Below are 22,043 nucleotides of genomic sequence, written 5' to 3' on the forward strand. Positions count from 1 at the left end.
ACATTGACCTGGACCCAATATGGCCACTGCAGCGGACAGTTAGAACTGACAACCGGAAGCGGCAGAGACAAACCACTATAAATGCCGGAGGAAACAATACAGAAGCACTTCACAGGAGGCTCCCAAGCACTGAGGATATCACCTAGACAGGGGATGAAACGTCTGCAACACAAATTCCCAGCTCGGCGAACAGAACCACAACAATGAGCACCCGAGCTACAAATCTTCTCACAAACTTTGAATTGAGCATAGGAGTTGGGACATCCTGTTGCAACTGTCACACATGTCACACAACACAAGGCATGGTCCTTCTCTGACTGACCATCCCTTTGAATATCAGGGGGAAGACACCCCTTTAATTGTAACATTCAGGAAAGATGCCTTACTTCAACAAAGATGTGCTGTGCTCACAAATGTTTGGACAGAGGAAGGGAATTGCAGTCTGGGGTGAAGCTCAATCTTCATTCAGAGAGAGAGGAGCAGCAGTAGCTTCAGAAGCTCATGGTCCAACTTGTGCATTCAGACAATAGGGGGGCTATTCTGGGCAAAATCTGGGAGTGAAGCAATGTCTCCCCCTTTCCATTCCTTATCCTGGGAGGGAGAGAGAAGGGGGGAAGCACTGTTCACTTGCAGCAACTGGAGGCAGAAATATGAATCCAAGCAGGGAGCAGACTCTGCAAAAGTCAGCTTCAGTCGGCTTCTTCTGGAATATTGTGTGCAATTCTGGTCTTCCCTCCTATCAGAAGGATGTTGTGAAACTTGAAAGGATTCAGAAAAGATTCACAAGGCTATTGCCAGGGTAGGAGGGTTTGAACCACAAGGAGAGGCTGAATAAGATGGGGCTATTTTCCCTAGAGCATCGCAGGTTGAGTGTGTGTTTTTTAAAGAGGTTTATAAAAACTTGGGTGTGGATGAGGTGCATAGACAAGGTCTTTTCCCTGGGATAGGGGGAGTGCAGAATTAGAGGGCATATGTTTAGGGCGAGAGGGGAAAAATTTAAAAGGGACCTTGCAGTCAACCTTTTTTTGCAGAGGGTGATGAGTGTATGGAATGAGCTGCCAGAGGAAGTGGTGAAGGCATCTGGATGGGTATATGAATAGGAAGGGTTTAGAGGGATATGGGCCAAGTGATGGCAAATGGAGCTAGACTAATTTTGGATATCTGGTCAGCATGGACAAGTTAGATTGAAGGATCTGTGTCTGTGCTTTATGTCTCTGACTCTATGACTGGTGAAAAGCGTTGGCATTCGTCGAAACATTTATGCAACAGAAAATTATAAGAGGGTAAAGATAAGCCTCACGATCCATGAATCCTGGTTGTATGGATGTCTTTCCAGTAATAGAGTCAGTATGGCATGGAAGAAGTCCAAAAGACAGCTTCTTTTACAAAAAGTCACACTTAAAACTTAAATCTGAGTCTTCTGGAAATGTAAGACAACAGTGCGTTAATATAAGACAGATAAGTCTGGGGTATATGTTACGTATTTGATGGAATGTTTATGGCTCTAAAATCCTGATTTGCAGTTGTTTCTGGGCTCATAATATTGTACTGCAGAATATTGTATATCTTCAGTAAGAACGTCAATACCGCACGATAGATGTTCATTCAGCAACTTGAGTGAACTCTTCATGGAGTATGCAATCCACCACATTACCCTGCTGTATTCATTTACATATAGATCAGCACAAAGATCTTGGGTATTAAGAGAGGAAAGAATGTTCCACAGAAACTAGAATTGTGTGTTTTGACTTTCTATTGTGGACTGACAGAGATGACCTTTGCAATCTCTTTCCACAGGAATATTACAAGAGAAGAATTTGGAGGCAGAAATCTCAGACCAAACATCACATCGAAGTCTGACAGTCGATTGATTCACCAGGACTTGGATATTGATGGCCTTGAAAACAAAGGGGAGAAGGTCTGCCTGCTTTGTTAGGTTTTAAGCGTCAGTGTGACTGGAAACTCAGAGTCTCACACACCCACACACCAGAGCAGTGACTGGAACATGCTTTACAGACTGAATGAGAGTCCTCCAATAATCAGAGTGTTCACCAGTAACACCACACACATGCTGTAAGCGTGAGCGAGTTTCAACTGATTGTTGAACCTGGAGAAGTGCGAGGACACCCGCACCATGGAGAAATCATGAAAATGCGGGGAATGTAGGAACGGTTTTCCTTCCTCGCCTGCCCGATATTCATCAGCATTTATACACCAGGCAGCGGCCATTCACCTGCATTCAGCACGGGAAAGGCTTCACTCAGTCGCATCACCTCTTGGTCCACACCGGGGAGAAACTGCTCATCTGCCCTGTATGCTGAAGCAGATGTAGGACATTTTTTATCCTGGATGGAGCATTCTGCAGGTATACCTGAAATAGATACATTTGTCTCTATCCCATTGAGTCTCCAGCACAGAACCAGGCCAAGCTGCTCAATTGGTCTCTGTGTTTATTCTCCACCTGAGCCTCCATCCACCCCTCTTCATTGCCCCCCATCTTCCCTCCATCAGCATAAAGGTATCCCCCACTTTTTCAAAGTTCGCTTTACACTACTTCACTTTTACAAAAGACCTACATTAATACCTGCTCCCACAAACCGAAAGAAATCTGAAGAGGATTGTCGCTTTTACAAAGAAAGGCATAATACAAATTAATTCATGGTAATTGCTTCTTCGATTTAGGCCATTTCGGCTTATGAAAGGAACACTTTACTTTCAAATAGTGGGGGAAAGCTGTATCAATACAATACAGCACAGTCTCAGGCCCGTCTCACTTGGTTTCGGCACACACACACCCTCAAGCCTGTGCTAATTCTTAATCCTTACTTAGACCTGCTATTTATTGCCCATGTGTGGTTTCTGTTCCTCTGTTCACCTCCCGTTCATGTGTTTATCAAGATACACCTTAAACATTGTTAAGGTGCCTGCTTCCACTACCTGCACTGGCAGTGCGTTCCAGGAACTCCCACCACCCCTCTGTGTGATTCCCCACCCCCACCACCTCTCCCCCAAACAGTCCCCTGCTCACCTTGAACCTGGGCCCTCTTTTAGTTGACCTTTCCACTTTGGAGGGGAAAAAAACACCTCTGACTATCACAGAATCCCTCCAGCGTGGAAACAGTCCATTCAGCCCAACAAGTCAATACCGGCCCTCTAAAGATTAACGCATGGAGACCCGTTCCCTTACCCCATTAGCTATATTTACTCCTGACTAATGCACCGAACTTACACATCCCTGAACACTGGGGCAATTTACACACAGACAATCCAACTTAACCTGCCTCTCCCTGGGCACTATGGGTAACATAGCATCGCTAATCCACCCTAACCTATACATGTTTGGATTGTAGGAGGAAGCCGGAGCAGCCAGAGGAAGCCCACGCAGACACGGGAGGTGGGGTGCAGGGATAATCTGCCAACTCCACACCTAGTTGCCTGACACTAAAATCTAACGCAGGTCCCTGGCACTATGAGGTGTCAGTGCGAACCGCTGAGCTACCCTGCCACCCCTGTCCAGCCAATCTGTGTCTCTCATCATTTTGTCGAGGTCTCTTTTCAGCCTCTGTTTTTCCAAAGAAAACAATCCAGGTTTATGCCTCCTCTGCTCATAACGAGAGCCCTCCAGACTAGGCAATGTCCTGGTGAACCTTGTCTGTATCCTCAGCCAGAGCACCCACATCCTTCCAGTAGCACAGTGACCAGAACTGCACACAATATTCCGAATGTGGCCAGAATAAACAGCTGTAATGTAACTCTTACATTCAAGGAAGCGTGCTGTGTAGCTTCTTGACCACCGTGCCCACCTGCATTACCACTTCCACGGATCTATATGCCCAGACCCCTCTATGCCAGTGCTCCTATGTGTTCTGCCATTTATCATACAATTCTTATATTTCCTTCATCTCTATCGAGCTTCACCTTAACTGTCTTTCTCTCTTCATCTCTTTTCCCCCCTCCCACATCAGCATACCATAAGACCATAGGAGCAGAAATTAGGCCATTCAGCCCATTGAGTCTACTTCACCATTCAATCATGGCTGATACGTTTCTCAACCCCATTCTCCCCGAACTCCTTGATCCCCTTGATACTCAAGAGCCTAGCTATCTCAGTCTTAAGTATACTCAGTAACTTGGCCTCCGCAGCTTTCTGTGGCAGTGAATTTCATAGATTCACCATACTCTGGCTGAAGAAGTTTCTCTCCCCTCTGTTCTAAAGGGTCTTCCCTTGACAGGAAAGCTGAGCCCTCAGGTTCTAGTTTGTCCTACCAATGGAAACATCTTCCCAACATCCACACCGTTCATTATTCTGTAGACAGTCAGAAACTTTTTCCACGGGTACAACAGAGTGTTACAAGGGGACATAAATTTAAGGTGAAGGGTGGAAGGTATAGGGGAGATGTCAGGGGTGGGTTCTTCACCCAGAGAGTGGTGGGGGCATGGAATGCGCTGCCCGTGGGAGTGGTAGAGTCAGATTCATTGGCGACCTTTAAGCGGCATTTGGATAGGTACATGGATGGGTGCTTAATCTAGGATAGAAGTTCGGCACAACATCGTGGGCCGAAGGGCCTGTTCTGTGCTGTATTGTTCTATGTTCTATGTTCTATGTTTCAATTAGATCCCACCCCACCCCCAATCCTTCTGAACTCCATGAAGTTTAAACCTAGAGTCCTCTAATGTTCTTATGTTAAATTTTTCATTCCTGGACCATTCTTTTGAACCACCTCTGAACACGTTCCAGGGCCAGTACATCCTTCCTGAGATATGGGGCCCAAATCTACATACAGTACTCCAATTGTGGCCTGACCGGAGACTTACAGAGCCTCAGAAGTACATTCCTGCTTTTATATTCAAGTCTGATCAAAATAAATGCCTTCATTGCATTTGCCTTCCTAACCAATGACTCAACCTGCAAGTTTACCTTGAGAGAATCCTGGAGTAGAACTCCATAGTCTGTTTGCACATCAGATTTCTGAATTTTCTCCCCATAATCCTTCTGTTCCAGAGTAGCAGCAGAGATTTCCAGACACCTCGATTGTTTTCAGGGATACTAAGGGATCTTGGGAATTGCCACTATCGCAAGAGGAGGCAGAGGGGAATGTGGTGTGGTCCTTTAAACTGCAGAACTTTCCAAACTCCCTGAGTCAGCAGGAACTCTTTCTGGACCAAGAAACAAAAGGGCCACTGAGAAACTGCTACATCAGAAGACCTCAGAGGCAGAAATTAGGCCATTCAGCTCATTGAATGGTGGAGCTGACTTAACCATTCTTAAGTATCAAGGGTTACGGGGAGAATTGGGTTGAGGAACGTATCAGCAATGATTGAATAGTGGAGCAGACTGAATGGCCTAATTTCTGCTAGTTAACCATCCCTGGGAAGAAGGACGCAAAACAACAAACTGTTTCCTGGGACAGATGAGCTAAGTGTTTAATAACCTCATGACAAAAGGACAATTAAGTTTGTCTGTGGAAGGAAGGCCCTGACGTAAAAGGGTTTTTTAACAGGAAAGGCTGTATCAAACAAAGCACTAAACCTTGAGGATAAGAAGGTAAGCTACAGACCAGAGATCTCCAGAAGTGTGGGGAGGTGGTGTTAGAATCGAAAGAAACATCACATCACAGATTTGAAAGTGAGGAATCTCCACCAGAATTCAACCTCAGAATGATGTAGCAGCAGTACTTGGAAGAAGAATGCTGCATTGAATCCCTGGACACTTCCAGAGACATAAACTGTTGGTGGAAACTCAGTTAAATTCAGCCATCAATTGGGAGATAGCCAAGTTGTGAGTGAGGTTGAACTTGGTTACTTGAGTTTTATTTGTGTTGTTACATACAATAAAGTGTAAATCATTGTTTCAGCAGTTAATTGTGTGCAGTTTCTGAGTTAAGAGCCAAATTAAGGTGATTCACCCACAACCACAGTGAGAGGCTGCGATTCATGTTGACTCCATTGCATTCAGCAGTACATCACGTCAATACTCTTATAAAGCGAAGGCTGACAGCACCGCCTTTCTCAAACAGAAACACCCAGAGGAGCGTGTCGCCTAATAATCTGTAAAATTAGCATGAAAAGTGGTGTAACCTGCTCTAGTGATAAGAATAAATCCCCAACACTTTAAAATCAACAATCAGCAATTTATTTATCCAACTATCACGGTGAACAAATGAACAAAACTATTAACAAACTGGATACAGGCCAGGAGCAGATGGGTGGCACTAGTTTAGTTGGGGATCATGGACTGGTTGGTCTGAAGGGTCTGTTTCCAGGCTGCATGACTCCATAGCACGGAATGAATGGGGATCCATCCCAAAGATGATAAAGGTTTCAAGCACCACCTTAGGCAAATGTGTGGACTCCCTCCAGATAACTGAGGGCAGTGGGGCACTGTGAGGGTCAGTAGATCAGTCAGCCAGCCAGTTCTCTCCAGGAGACTGGTCTCAAGAAAGGAAGTGGTTTCCTGTCCCATCAGCCAGATTATCCAGTTTGGATAATATTTGGTCCTCTTTCTCCAACAAAATATGTAGTCAGGGCAGTGTCTATAACAAATATGTTATTCAACTTGGAAGAGTGCTGAAGACATATACAAGGATGTTGCCAGGACTCAAGGGTCTGTGTAAAAGGGAGAGGTTGGACAAGCTAAGATATTTTTATTTAGAGCATTAGAGACTGAGAAAGGCCCTTAGAGAAATGAAGAGATCGTGAGAGGGTGAATGCACTCAGACTTTTACCCCAGGGTTGGGGATGTGAGGGCTAGAGGGCATCAGTTTAAGGTTAGAGGAAAAAGAATAAAAGGGAACGTGAGGGGCAACTTTATTTATGCAGACGGTGGTAGACATATGGAATAAGATGCCAGCGGAAGTGGTTGAGGTGGGTACATTAACAACATTTAAAAGGCATTGGACAAATACATGGATAGGAAAGGTATGGAAGGAAATGGGCCAAGTGCAGGGAATGGGCTTAGTGTTGATGGACAGTATCGCTTGAAGGAAATCTTTTTTTTAAGATTAGATTCCCTACAGTATGGAAACAGTTCCTTTGGCCCAACAAGTTCACACTGGCCCTCGCAGAGTAACCCAGCCAGACCCATTCCCTTATCCCTATTCCTCTACATTTACCCCAACTAATGCACCATACCTACACATCCCTGAACACTATGGGACAATTTAGATGGGCCAATCCAAACTAACCTGCACACCTTTAGATCGGGGAAGGAAACCGGAGCACTCAGAGGTAACCCATACAGATGTGGGGGGGGCATCGTGAAAGCTACACACAGATTGTCATCCCGAGGGTGGATTTGAACCCAGGTCAGCATCGTGAGGCAATGGTACTAACCACTGAGTCACCATGCCACCCCTGAGCCACATAGGTGGGCTTGCGGGGGGTGGGGGGGGGGGGGGGGGGGAAAGGAGGGGGGGATGGTGAGTCCAGCACAAAACAAAAAAACCCACTACACCCACTGTCAGAATGGGCAGGAGGTTCAGCCCTGTGGGTGACCCACTGCAGCGTCACTGGTGGAATCTGATTGTTGGATGCACTGGTGCCCCCGCTGGTGCCTCTGCAAGTTGCAGGACAATGTGAACCTCCGCCCACAGTCGGGGCAGGCAAACGGCTTCTCCCCGGTGTGGACCCATTGGTGGGCCAGCAGTTTGGAGGAGCGGGTGAACCCCTTCCCACACTCGGGGCAGCTGAATGGCCTTTCCCTGGTGTGGACCCGCCGGTGGGACAACAGGTCAGAGGAATTGCTGAAGGCCTTACCACACTCAGGGCAGGCGAATGGCCTCTCCCCTGTGTGGATTCGCCGGTGTCTCAGCAGGTCGGAGGAATTGCTGAAGGCCTTCCCGCACTCTGGGCAGCTGAAGGGCCTCTCCCCCGTGTGGACCCGCTGATGGGCCAGCAGGTTGGAGGATTTACTGAAGGCCTTCCCACACTCTGGGCAGCTGAAGGGCCTCTCCCCCGTGTGGACCTGCTGATGGGCCAGCAGGTTGGAGGAATTGCTGAAGGCCTTCCCACACTCTGGGCAGCTGAAGGGCCTCTCCCCCGTGTGGACCCGCCGGTGCCTCAGCAGGTTGGAGGAGTCGCTGAAGGCCTTCCCGCATTCGGGGCAGCTGAATGGCCTCTCCCCCGTGTGGACTCGCCGGTGCTTCAGCAGGTCGGAGGAATTGCTGAAGGCTTTCCCGCACTCGTGGCAACTGAAGAGCCTCTCCCCTGTGTGGAATTGCTGGTGGGTCTGGAGGTTGTCCACCCAAGTGAACCCTTTCCCGCATACGGAGCAGTAAGACGTCCTCTCACCAGTGTGTATATGCTGGTGGGCCAGCAGGACACAAGAGCAGGTAAAGCCCTTTGCCCGCTCGGGGCTGGAGAACGGCCTCTTCCCAGTGTGATTGCACTGATGAGCCGCCAGGACAGATGGGACACGGAAGCCCTTCCCACAATCGCCACACTTCCATGGTTTCTCAACAGGTTGTGTTTCCTCGGGTTTCTCCATGGCCGAAGCTTCACCTGCACACACACGTGTACAACCCCGCCATGAATTCTTCTTTCCAGGCAGCAGAGTTGTTTCAGGCTCCACACCCAGTGCGCTGCAACAGTAGGGTCTTTCAACCAGTGCCCCCGTACTCAAACAGGAACCAAAAAGAAAGCTTTGCTCCTTCTCACAGAATCATAGTTGAAAATTGTTGCGGTCCTGATGGATTGAGTAACTGTCAGACACTGACGTGAAAGTGAGGACTGGAGACGCTGGAGAGTCAGAGTCAAAAACTGCGTCGCTGGAAAAGTGCAGCACGGCAAGCAGCATCAGAGAAGCAGGAGAATCAACATTTTGGCCATGAGCCCTTTATCTGTTGACTTTGAAACTTCTGTCTTCAGATAGTCTGTAAGAAAAGATTACAAAAGTCATCACTGCCAGTCCGGTTAAGAATGAGATATCAAGGCATTGACACTGACACCAGAGAGAAACTGTACATCTAGATGTGGCAAATGTTAGTGGCAAGCCAGAGTGATAGAGATATTAGGCACAGAAACAGACCCTTCGGTCTAATTCATCCATGCCAACTAGATAACCTAACCTCATCTCGGCCGATTTGCCAGCATTTGGCCCACATCGTCTAAACCCTTCCTAATCGTATACCCATCCAGATGCCTTTTAATGTCATAATTGTACCAGCACCCACCACTTCCTCTGACAGCTCTTTCCTTAAACACGCCACTTTCTGCATGAAAGACTTATCCCTTAGGTTCCTTTGTTAAGTTCTTTTGCTTGAGCTTCTTACACTGCAATACACCAACTTCTGTGAACAACCAAACTTTATTAAGTACAGTACAAGCTGTGGAGAAACTCTTAACACTCTTCGCAATGGTACACAACAGTACCAAAAAACAAACCCCTTAAACAAAGTAAAACTGAAACAGAGGCTTACAGTTGAAGTTAGAAGGCCAGAAGGAGACAGTGTTAGCAGCCTTTCTCCACATAGACCACTGCTTAACTCACCCAAACGAGACTCCAGCTTTCAGGACTGACCACTCCCCTTTCATTGTACAGGTCACTTCTAAAACAAAAACTTGGGCCTCAAGTCTTATCTGTTCACATATAACCAAAAATGCCTCCCAATACCGTTTTTCATCTCTGTACTAAACCAGTCGCTTCGGAGCCCGGATCGTTTTAATCACCCCTCTGATAATAAAAACTAAGGACACAGCATCCTTGAGAAGGACCAGCTTTTAGTAAAAGGACCAGCTTTGTGACAGAGGGATATAGGCCAAACACTGGCAGGTGGGATTAGATTAGTTTGAGAACACAGCATGGAGTAGTTGGACTGAAGGGACTGTTTCTGTGCTGTTTGACTCGGTAACTGTTCTGCAATGGTCTGAAAACCATTTTCTTGCCTTCCCCCATAAACAACCACTTCTTTGTTGATCCAAAATCAGATGAACTCAGCCTTGAATATATTCAATGATCCCATAACTGCAGGAAGACATCCCCACTTCTGGACTCAATTCCTCTTGCTAACATAACACCTGCTTTGCTCATTGCTTGCTGCTCCTACCGCTGTGGACTTGTTGGGCCGAAGGGCCTGTTTCCACACTGTAAGTAATCTAATCTAATCTAATCTAATCTATCTGACAACTGGCATTGACTGGTATGGAAGGACACTGAGGCCCCTTTATACACATTTATGATGAAGGGCTCGTGCCTGTAACGCGGACTCTCCGGCTCCTCGGATGCTACCTCATCTGCTGTGCGTTTCGAGCACCACACTTTTTGACTCTGATCTTCAACATTTGCAGTCCTCATTTTCTCCACATCCCAATATATCACCATTTAAACAATGCATCTCCTTTCTGCTGTTTACCCCCCAACAGGAAATGCTATCACTTCACATCGTGGTACTGCATTTTCCATGAGTTTGCCAACTGAGACACAGACTTGGCCCAACTTTTCCAGAATCTGTCCCCTCCATAAATTGAGATTGAGTGAGAGAGAGAGAGACACACACACACAATAGGGGTGTCTCTGATTAGCAGGAGGACCACGCTCCTTCCGGTCCTCCAGGGCTTTCTATTGGCCCAACGCGCAGGTTTTGCTGACACCGGCGAACATGCGCAGTGTGTGTTGTCACCGAGGAACATGCGCAAGATGCTGTGTGAAGTTGCTGGTGTTACTGACAGGATTTGTGCCCAAATGACAATCGGAGATAAGAAAGGCTGGAGTCACATTTTATATTTATTCTGCGGCTCGACATTTTATTTCTTTTGCATTTTATTTGACTACTCATCTTTTCCTCAGGATAGGGGACTCCCAAACTGGAGGGCATAGGTTGAAGGTGAGAGGGGAAAGATTTAAAAGGGACCTAAGGAGTAGAAAAAAAGTGTGAAAGTTAATTCCCCTCAAGAAGTGCCCTCTCCAAACCTGCACATCTTTGGATTGTGGGAAGAAACCGGAGCACCCAAAGGAATCCCACACAGAGAAGGTGCAAACTCCATTCACGCAGTTGCCAGAGACTGAGATCAAACCCAGGTCCCTAGCGCTATAAGGCAGCAGTGCCAGCCACTGAGTCTGTTCAGAAAAAGCAGCAATTGATTTATATTAGGGTGAGAGGGGAAAGGATTAAAAGGGACCTAAAGGGCAACTATTTCACGCAGCGGGTGGTGCGTGGATTGAATGAGCTCCCAGCAGAAGTGGTGGAGGCTGGTACAATTACAATATTCAAAAGGCATCTGGATGGGTATATTAGATTACTTACAGCGTGGAAACAGGCCCTTCGGCCCAACAAGTCCACACCGACCCATTCCCCTACACCTAACACTACGGGCAATTTAGCATGGCCAATTCACCTGACCTTCATATTTTTGGACTGTGGGAGGAAACCGGAGCACCCGGAGGAAACCCACGCAGACACAGGGAGAATGTGCAAACTCCACAGAGTCAGTTGCCTTAGGCAGGAATTGAACCCGGGTCTCTGGCACTGTGAGACAACAGTGCTAACGACTATGCCACTGTGCCATCCACGGCAGGAAGGTTTGGACAGGAAGGTTTGGAGGGATATTGGCCAAGAGCTGGCAAATGGGCCTAGATTAATTTAGGATATCCGATTGGCATGGAACAAACAGTTTGTTTCCATGCTCCACTACTCTATGACTCTATTTCTACATAGTCAGAAATGTTATGACATGGACTGCACCCCCCACTAATTTAAACCCATAAAAGATTTACCCCATGTGGTATTGTGAAAATTCAAGAGGTAAGGAACTGTTTCTAAAAGTCACTATTTAAAGTTTTATTTAATGATCTAGCACACTAACTTGCAAGTGTTTAAATCTGCTGGGATTTTTAATACCCCCAAATCTATTCAAATCTGTCTAAACCAGTTCAAATCTCTGACGAAAGCCCCCAAATTTTACAACACTGGGTGCAACCTCCCCCACCTAATTTAAACCAGTAACATAGAGAAGGTTTAATCCATGCAGTAATCTGTGAAAATTCAAGAACCAAGAAACTATTCCCAAAGGTCAGTATTTAAAGTAAAAATTAACAACTTTATTTATTAAAGTCTAACGGAGAATAATTAATTAACAACTATTTACAACTCCTTTCTCTAACCTATCTTCTAACTTCCCCTGTATGATACCAGTCCAATAAAAACCCCTGATTAAGATTTACCGAAAGATTCAAACTTCAAAACCAGCCAGCTGTTAAATCTTCTCTTTGTATCTTCCTCTGTAGATTTGCTCTCCAGGTCGGTGTCGATGTTTTTTCTCTGTGCAGACTCCTTGTCTGGACAGGTACCTCTCAAAGAGTTCTCACTAGCAGCCTACATTTGTTGGTCTTTTGGCAGTTCTCCTGTAACTGTTCAACTGTATTTTTTGATTTTGTACTCCAAAGCATCAAATCATTTCATTGGTGTTAATATTAGATTAGATTAAATTCCCTACAGTGTGGCACCAGGCCCTTCGGCCCAAGCAGTCCACACCGACCCTCCGAAGAGTAACCCACCCAGACCCATTTCCCTCTGACGAATGCACCGCACACTACGTGCAATATAGCATAGCCACTTCACCTGACCTGCACATCTTTGAACTGTGGGAGGAAATTGGAGCACCCAGAGGAAACCCATGCAGACACGGGGAGAATGTGCAAACTCCACACAGACAGTCACCCAAGGCTGGAATCGACCCTGGTGGTGTGAGGCAACAGTGCTAACCAATATTCTCAAAATACTAAATTCAAACTTGATTGGAATTCAGTATTTTAGGGCAAGATCTAAATCGATTGGCCAAAATTGAGTATGTTTTTGTCTCCAGGCAACCCAGCTACCTAGCTGTTCCACCAAATGTTAAATTATTACCTTGTTCAGAACGCTTGGTGCTATGTCAGGTGGTTCTGCTCACTTTTCAACTCTCTTGCACGTAGAATACACCAATACACCTTCTAACAGAACCAATTATTCAAGACTAGGAATCGGCCATTCACCCCTAACAGGCGAAAGTGAGTACTGCACATGCTGAAGATTAGAGTCAAGAATGTGGTGCTGGAAAAGCACAGCAGGTCAGGCAACATCCAAGGAGCAGGAAAATTGACATTTCGGGCAAATTGACATTTCGGGCAAAAGCTCATTTACCCCGAACAGCCTGTCCTCAACTGCACATAGTTCAAAGCAAGTTTGAGAAAGATGGCTGCAGCTTTGTCTTAATATACAATTGAACATGCGTTCAAACTTTAATGCTGTTTCTGAATATATTATTTTAGCTATTCTCAATTTGAAAGATCAGCCATTTCTCGTGCACCCCCATCTCCCAGGCAGTGTCATCACCAACCATTCTCTCTCTCTCTTCTGAGATGAGCTTGATACAGCGATCAAAGAGAGCTCGAGGCATGAGAAAGTTTAGTGGGAGTTGGAAGAGATACAGAACGGACAGGGTGACAGAGTGTGGGGGCCATTGAGAGACTGGGGGGAACAGAGGGTGGTGGGGGCGGAAAGGAAAGACTCTGGGGTCAAAGGGTGGAGGAGGAGAATGAGGGGGAGAGAGAGAAAATGGGGGGCAGAGAGTTGCGGGGCGAGAGAGAATGGATGGGGGCAGTGGGTGGGGAGAGAGACAGCAGAATTCCCACCTTCCCCAGGACTGGGGCAGTGTCCCATGAACTGGAACCTACTCCTCCCACAGCAGTCATTTCTCAATCCACATACGGCTAAAGCAGGAGAATTATATAATCCCTGCAGGCCATTTCACCTATCAAATTCACACCGACCTTCCACACAGCATCCCACCCAGACTCATCAACTTACCCTACAGCCCTGCAGTTCCCCATGGCTAACCCACTCTAACCTGCACATCCCTGGACACTTTAGCACAGCCGATCCATCCGAAACCGCAGATCCTTGGACTGAGAGAGGAAACCAAAGCATCCAGAGGTAACCCACGCTGACAGAAGGGGGAGAACATACCAAAGCTCACATAGACAGTCACGAGAAGGTGGAATCAAATCGCTTCTAACAATTCTCCCACACCTGCAAAACCCTGAGCACTATGGGTAATTTAGCAGGGCCAATCCACCCTAACCTGGGCAAAGATAAAAATCACATGACGCCAATCCAACAGGTTTATTTGGAAGCACTAGCTTTCGGAGCACTGCTCCTTCATCAGGTGGTTGTGGAGTATAAGATCATAAGACACTGAGTTTACAGCAAAACATCACAGAGTCATGCCACTGAAATGATACATTGAAGAAACCTGGATTGTAAAGTCTTTCATCTTTTAGAATGAATTGCTGGTGTCATTAATATGTAAATCCCAGAACTTCTTATAAGACACCTACTCGAGATAACTTAAGGCTTTATAAGAAAAGATGACAACTCAGCTCAGACAATGCATGCAAGGTGTGAGGCCAGAGTCTGTCTGTATCCCAGTTTTTGAGTCAGACTGGTTCTATATCCAAAGTGGAATTTATAAAATATTCTATGTATTGTCTGCCTGCAGATTGTGCATTTTTTGAGCAAAATGGAATGTATCTGCAAATACAAATTCACCCCATAGACCTTGGTGTGTGTGAACACACACACACACACACACGAGAGAGAAAAAGTCTAGTTCCATACTGTATATCTCTATGTCTATTGCATAACAGATGCTTTATTTCTGTTGATGTAAATATTGTTATAAATCATAGCTGGGTACTAATACTTAGATGTAAGGGAGAGACAATTCTTCAATTAGGGCACTATAAGATTTTTGGCAGACCCCTATTTCTAGTTTACTTGCCAATGAACAGACACAAGCACCTATTTAATTCTAACTTTTCATCTTTTTTGTTATATTTTCTGGTATGATACTCTGTGTCTGGATGGTTGACAGGCTGGGAGATTGTGGGTTGGACTTTGACTGAATGATTTATTGTTCCGGAAGGTGTCAAAGGAGGTTAAAGCTTCAGCAGAAATGAAGCAGAGCTGAGAACGGACAACAACTGTGTGGGAACAGGGAGATCAATAGAGGACAAAGAAACCAGGACCTGAAATCCGAGCTGACACCAGACGACCCTGTGATCAGTGCTTTGATTAGCAGTGTCAACCCTCTACCTTTACCTAGCTTCCCATTCGACTTGAATGCCACAAATCCCCTCAATATTTAGGATCCAATCCTTGTCATCCTGAAGTCATGTCTCTGTAAGGAGTCCCAGATCAAAATCATTCTCTTCAATGTGTGCAGTCAATTCATTCACTTTTGTTACGTTGCAGCACTGTTACGACACGGGGTAACCCCCTCTGCTAAATTAGACCATCAACACAGAAATTATTCACCCCATGCAGTAATATAAATATTTAAAGTAAAAATTAACAACTTTACTCTTTATGTCCAACACAGAGTGTTAAAACTCACAAAAATGCCTGGTTTTATACTCCAAAACATCGGATCATTTTATTGGTGTTAATATTATCAAAATACTTAATTCAAACTTGATTGGACTTTGGTATTTTGGTGCAAAATTTAAACTGATTGGCCAAATTTGAATTAGTTTGTGCCTCATGGCAACCCAGTTGGTCTATTTGTGTTGACCAAATAATACAATCTCATCTTGTTTAGAACACTTTGTTCTGCTCGCTTTTTTAACTCTCTTAAAGGTACAGTACCTCTACCCCTTCATAACAAGCACACATTCAGATACTGACCTTTTAGTTTTATTGTTTGTAATCTTTTGAATCCAGTTTTAATTGCTGGTACGTTTATTCTCGTTGTTCCTTTCTATTGTTCTCTGACGTCCATTTTCCACATCACGACATTGCTCACCTGCCTTGATTTGGATTGGCCATACTAAATTGCCCATAGTGGCCAGGGATGTACAGGTTAGGTGGGTTAGCCAATGGGAAATGCAGGGTTATAGTTTTGTAGTAATAGAAGCAGGAGTAGGCCATTTGATCTATCCATCATCTCAGCTCTTCTTACTTGCATTATCCCGAACCCCTGATTCCCTAAGGGGTGAGGGTGGGAGGGGTGTATGAGCAGGATGCTCTTCGGAGGGGTCAGAATGGACTTGATGGGCTGAATAGCCTGCTTCCACACTGTAGGGCTTCTATGATTTACCGCAGTTCACAGCTCAGATCACAGCTCCTGGAATCTCCCACCTTCTGCAAATCGAAAGACAAATCCCACCCTGCCCTCTCATTTGTATGTTATCTAAATACTTAATCGTTTCTAGTGAACACAGCCCACACCTCCCTCTGCTGCCAGTCACCTTTACAATGCTGATGAAACAATGCCGATGAAACAATGCCATTCCTGCAGTACTGAAAACCGTAAGGCTTCTAACAATACCAGGTACACACAGCTCCTTCTGATGGACAGCATTGGAAATACAATGTTGGAGGCTGGCCGAAATGAGCAGTTTAACTCAAAAATCCACCTCACCCTTCACTGGGCACCCCAATCAGCACACTGTCCTTCCTGCTGGGAAGCCTTAAAGCACTTCACCCCCACAGTGCAATGAATTCCCACTTTCCACCAAAATCCTAGATGTACTCACATACTCAGTTGCTGTCTCACCAATGAAATACTTCATTGTCGCTTCTTCTGCTTCCAGTAAAGGCAAAACATCTTTGAAAGCTGCTCCGAAAGTCCAGTCTTCACAACACTTCTGCTTTCATGCAAGATGATTAAAGTCATACAGTACAGAAACACAGCCTTCGGTCCAACTCATCCATGCCGACCAGATATCCTAAACTCATCTAATCCCATTTGCCAGCATTTGGCCTGTATCCCTCTAAATCCTTCTTATTCATTTACCCATCCAGATGCCTTTTAAATGTTGTAATTGTAGCAGCCTCCACCACATCCTCTGGCAGCTCATTCCAAACATGCACAACCCTCTGTGTGAAAAAGTTGCCCCTCAGGTCCATTTTAAATCTTTCCCCTTTCACGGTGAAACCTATGCCCTCTAGGTTTGGAGTCGCCTACCATGGGGAAAAGATTTTGGCTATCCAACCTATCTATACCCCTTATAAACTTTTGTAAGGTCACCCATCAGCCTCCGATGCTCCAGGGAAATTATCCCTGGCGTATTCAGCATTTTCCTATCGCTCAAACCCTCCAACTCTGCCTATATCTTTGTAAATCTTTTCTGAACCCTTTTAAGTTTCACAACATTCTTCCAGAGGAGGGCAACTGGAATTGCACACAGTTTTCCAAAAGTGGCCTAACATGACCTCCCAACCCCTGTACTCAATGCTCTGACCAATAAAGGAAAGTGTACCAAATGCGTTTTTCACAATCCTGTCTCTCTGCAATTCCACTTTCAAGGAATCATGAATCTGCAAGGACACTTTGTTTAGCAACACTTCCCATTAACTATGTAAGTCGTGCCCTGATTTGCCTTACAAAATGTAACACCTCACATTTATCTAAATTAACTCATTTTGCCATTCCTGGGCCCATCAGCCCATCCGATCAATTCTAATTTATATTGAACTTCGTTTCCTCTCTCATCCCCCAAAAGCTGATAATCTCCATCCCACACACACTTCCTCCATTCTGACTTTGCTGAACCTAATTCCTGCTGTAACTCATCCTGAAGGGTGTGGTTCATGCTGATGAACAGGCCCACACTCGGGGAGGGGTGAGATCTAATTCAAACAGACAGAATTCTGAATGGCCTGGACAGAGTGTACATGGGGAAGATGTTCCTATTGGTCGGAGAGTCTAGGACCTGAGGGCACAGCATCAGAGTAAAAGGAATATCTTTTAGAACAAAGATAAGGTGAAACATTTTCAGCCGGTGAGTGGTGAATATGTGGAATTCATTGCTACAGAAGGCTGTGGAGGCCAGGTCACTGAGTAGATTTAAGATGGAAATAGATAGGTTCTTGAGTATCAAGGGGATCGAGGGTTACAGGGAGAAAGTGGGAGAATGGGATTGAGAAACTTATCGGCCAGAACTTAATAGTGGAGCAGCCCTGATGTGCTGAGAGGCCTAATTTCTGCTCCTGTGTTTTATGGTCTCTTGCTGTCCTGGACTAGGAGTGTGCAAATTGGGAGCAGGAATAGGCCATTGAGGCTGTCGAGCTTGCACCAGCATTGAACAGATCATAAGTAGATCTGAGTATACCGACGTAAAAGGTAAAAACAAGGACTGCAGATGCTGGAAACCAGAGTCTAGATTAGAGTGGTGCTGGAAAAGCACAGCAGGTCAGGCAGCTCCTCGGATGCTGCCTGACCTGCCATGAATATACTTACATTCATGTTAATAGGCTGGAAATTCTGGAAAAATCCTTTCTCTAGGCTGGGGGTTCAAGACTACGGAGCAAATTTTGAAAGAGAGAGAGGAGAAAGATTTTGAAAAGACATGACGGTCGCCATTTCCTCCCCCCCCACCCCCCCACCCACCCCCCACCCCACCGAGAGTGGTTTGCGTGTGGAATGAATTTCCTGACAAAGGGGTGGATGCAGATACAGTTAGAACATTTAAAAGACATTTAGATGAGTATATGAATGATGAAGTTTAATTTAAATAAGTGTGAAGTGCTGGATTTTGGAAAAGCAAATCAAAGCATGATGTATACACTTTATGGTAAGGTCCTGGGGAGTGTTGCTGAACAAAGAGACCTTGGATTGCAGGTTCATCGTTCCTTGAAGGTAGAATCCCAGGTAGATTGGATAGTGAAGGCAGCATTTGGTATGCTTTCCTTTATTGGTTACAGCACTGAGTAAAAGAGTTGGGAGGTAGGTGATGTTGCAGCTCTACAGGACATTGGTGAGGCCACATTTGGAATATTGCATGCAACTCTGGTCTCCTGCCCATCAGAAGGACGGTGTGAAACTTGAAAGGGTTCAGAAAAGATTTACCAGCATGTTGCCAGATTTGAAAAAAATTAGCTCTCGGGAAAGGCTGAAAAGGCTGGGGCTGTTTTCCCTGGAGCGTCGGAGGCTGAGGGATGACCTTAGAGGTTTATAAAATCATGAGAGGCATGGATAGGGTAAATAGACAAAGTCTTCTCCTGGGGTGGGGGAGTGCAGAACTAAAGGTTTTGGGCGAACTGGGAGAGACATAAGAGATCTAAGGGGAGCCTTTTCACACAGAGTAGTGCATATATGAAATGACCAGCCAGAGGAAGTGGTGGAGACTGGTATAATTACAGAATTTAAAAGGCATTTGGATTGGTCTATAATAGAAGGGGTTCGAGGGATATGGGCCCAGGGCTGGCAAATACACTAAATTAGGATAACTGGTAGGCATGGACAAATTGGACCGAAGGGTCTGTTTCTGTGCTGTACATCTCTAGGACTCCAATATAAAAGGTTCAGAGGAATATAGGTTAAACACAGGCAGGTGGGTCCAGTTTAGTTTGAGAACATAGTCAGCATAGACTAGTTGGACTGAAGTGTCTGTTTCTATAACTGATCTGTATTGGTCTTGCCTTCCCATAACCATCACTTCTTTGTTGTTCAAAAATTAGATGAACTCAACCTTGGATATATTCAATTACGCCCAAACTGCAGGAAGGCGTCCCCACTTCTGAACTCAATTACTTTTGCTAATATACCACTTGCTTTACTCACGACTTGCTGCACCTGTCTGACAATTTGCACTGACTGGATTAGAAGGACGCAGAGGCCCCTTTGTTCATCCACACATCATTACTAATGAAAGGCTCGAGCCTGAAATGTCAATTCTCCTGGATTTGCCATTGAAAAAAGACCTGGACTAACTTTCCAAGAGTCTGTCCTCTCCCTGAATTCACTCCGTTTCCCTTCAGTTCCTGCAAGTCAACAGCTCAACCCCAGAATGGAAAAGGCGTTGAGAAAAGAGTGTGTTGTACTCACAGATGTCGGACAGAGGAAGGAAGTTGCAGTCTGGGGTGAAGCTCAATCTTCATTCAGAGAGAGAGGAGCAGCAGCAGCAATTTCAGAAGTTCATGGTCCTACTTCCGCATCCTGACGATGGGTTTGCTGTGATTGGCAGGAGGACCAGTCTCCATCCGGTCCTCCAGAGCTTCTCATTGGTCCATCAAAACAAGGTCACGGAGTGTTTCCGCTTGTTGCGTGAGCATGCGTAATGTTTTGCTGACACCGTAGCACATGCGCACTGCGTTGCTGACACCGAGAAGCATGCGCAGTATAGAAATGTTGGCATTACTGACAGATTTTCAAAGTTAAAAATCACACAATGCCACGTTGTTGCCCAACAGGTTTATTTGGAATCACTAGTTTTCGAAGCGCTGCTCCTTCATCGGTTGGTTGTGGAGCAGAATCATAACACATAGACTTTATAGCAACAGGATTGCAGTGTCATGGAATGGAATATCAAACAACTTTAGCTGACCTCTACCATCTTTTAGAATGACCATGTTAGTTTTGATTCCTTCACATGTAAATCCCAGAACTTTTCAAAAGTTACGTTCTCAAAATAGCTTTTAACAATAGGTGTCATCTCAATCAGATAATGCATTGAAGGTGTTAAGTTCAAGTCTGTCTGTGTCCCAATGTTAGGTCAGACGGATTCTATTTCTATCGTGGTATTACAGAATCTTACGTGTCTGAGTTTTTGAGCAAAATAAAATGCGATTCTGCAAGTACAAATTCAACCCACAAACCTTTATGTGTGTGAGTGTGTGCAGGAGAAACCGAGTGATCATGTGTGTGTGAGAGAGTGTAATGGGGTATAAGTCTGAGAGAGGGTGTGTGTGTGAGAGAGAGCATTTGAGAGAGCGCATGTGTATGAGAGAGAGTCTGTGTGAGTGTGTTGGTTTGGAGGAGCACGTATTTGTGTGAATGCATGCTTGTGTGTGTGTGTGTGAGAGAGAGAGAGAGAGACAGAGACAGAGACAGACAGACAGACAGACAGACAGAGAATGTATAGCATAGTGGGGTCACCTGTAGTGTGACATGAACACAAGGTCCTGGTTGAGGCCATCTCCATGGGTATTGAACTTGGCTATCAGCCTCTGCCCAGCCACTTTCCGTTGTTGCCTATCCTGAAGTCTACCTTGAAGGATGGTCATCCGAAGGTCCAAGGCTGAATGTCCCGGACCGCAGTAGTGTTCCCCGACTAGGAGGGAACACTCCTGGCTGGTGATTGTTGTGCAGTGTCCATTCATCTGTTGCTGTAGCCTCTGCTTGGTCTCGCCAATATACCAAGACTCAGGGCATCATTGCCTGCAGCGTATGAGATAAACAATGTTGGCTGAGTCACATGAGTACCTGCTGCACTCACGGTGGGTGGTGTCCCCACGTGTAATGGTGGTAATCGTGTCAACATTCTGATACGTCTTTCATCATCTGCCGTGACAGAGCTGTATCGTGTTGTCCTGAAGGCCAGGCAGTTTTCTGAGAACAATTATCTGTTTAAAGTTTGGCGGTTGTTTGAAGGCGAGATGTGGAGGCGTGGGGAAGATCTTGGCGAGGTGCTCATCCTCATCAATAATGTGTTGCAGGCTGTGAAGAACATGGCGTAGTGTTTCGGCTCCTGAGAAGTACTGGGCAACAAATGGTACCATTTTGGTTGCAGCTCGTGTCTGTCTCCTAAAGGAAGTCATTACAGTTTCTTGCTGTGACACATTGGAACTGGCAGTTGATGAGTTGAACAGTGTATCCCGTTCTTATGAGAGCATGCTTGTGTACTTCCAAGTGTCTGTCATGTTCCTCCTCACCTGAACAGATCCTGTGTATGTGAAGGCCTTGTCCAGAGGGGGTGGCTGTTTTAATATGTTTCACTAGAGAAGTGTAGCACTGTCAGGTTATCCTTGGGTTTGTGGTACAGAGAAGTGCTGAGATACCCATCCTTGATAGAGCTGCATGTGTTCAAAAATGGGACAGATACTAAAGAGTGTGGCGAGTGTGATGGTGGGATGAAACTTGTTAATATCACAGTATCGTTGTTTCAGTGACTCCTCACCATGGGTCCAGAGGAAGAAATGTCATCAATATATCTGGTGTATAGTGTTGGTTGGAGGTCCTGTGCAGAAAAGAAGCCTTGTTCGAACCTCTGCCCTGAGTCTTGGCATACGGGGGTGAAAATGTGGTCCCAATGGCTGTTCTATGTGTCTGGATGAAGAACTGGTTGC

General features: G+C 45.6%; 2 protein-coding genes across 8 annotated transcripts in view; one reads left to right on the forward strand and one right to left on the reverse strand.

Moving 5' to 3' along the window:
* The window catches only part of LOC140460936 (uncharacterized), a 35,015-nt gene extending 29,158 nt beyond the window's left edge, over positions 1-5,857 (forward strand). For 2 of the 3 annotated variants that reach the window (XR_011954400.1, XR_011954401.1), the window contains one exon: positions 1,798-5,857. The gene's annotated coding sequence lies outside the window, so the exon portion shown is untranslated. The remainder of the gene's footprint in view (positions 1-1,797) is intronic. The other variant, XR_011954402.1, reaches the window with a different exon arrangement.
* Positions 5,858-6,110: 253 nt separating this feature from the next.
* On the reverse strand, positions 6,111-20,068 carry LOC140460938 (uncharacterized). Of its 5 annotated transcripts, none has more exons than XM_072555680.1 (2): positions 19,804-20,068; positions 6,111-8,870 (listed from the first exon to the last, which is right to left on the reverse strand). In XM_072555680.1, the coding sequence occupies exon 2, from the start codon at positions 8,483-8,485 to the stop codon at positions 7,478-7,480; it is 1,008 nt and encodes a 335-aa protein (XP_072411781.1). In that variant the 5' UTR covers positions 8,486-8,870; positions 19,804-20,068; the 3' UTR covers positions 6,111-7,477. The 5 variants fall into 5 exon arrangements, with proteins under 5 accessions (XP_072411781.1, XP_072411782.1, XP_072411785.1 ...); XM_072555681.1 differs by lacking the exon at positions 19,804-20,068 and adding an exon at positions 18,217-18,276; XM_072555684.1 differs by lacking the exon at positions 19,804-20,068 and adding an exon at positions 12,158-13,161.
* Between the last annotated feature and the right edge of the window lie 1,975 nt (positions 20,069-22,043).

The sequence above is a fragment of the Chiloscyllium punctatum genome, chromosome 36 (genome assembly GCF_047496795.1).
Source record: "Chiloscyllium punctatum isolate Juve2018m chromosome 36, sChiPun1.3, whole genome shotgun sequence".
Lineage (NCBI taxonomy): Eukaryota > Metazoa > Chordata > Chondrichthyes > Orectolobiformes > Hemiscylliidae > Chiloscyllium > Chiloscyllium punctatum.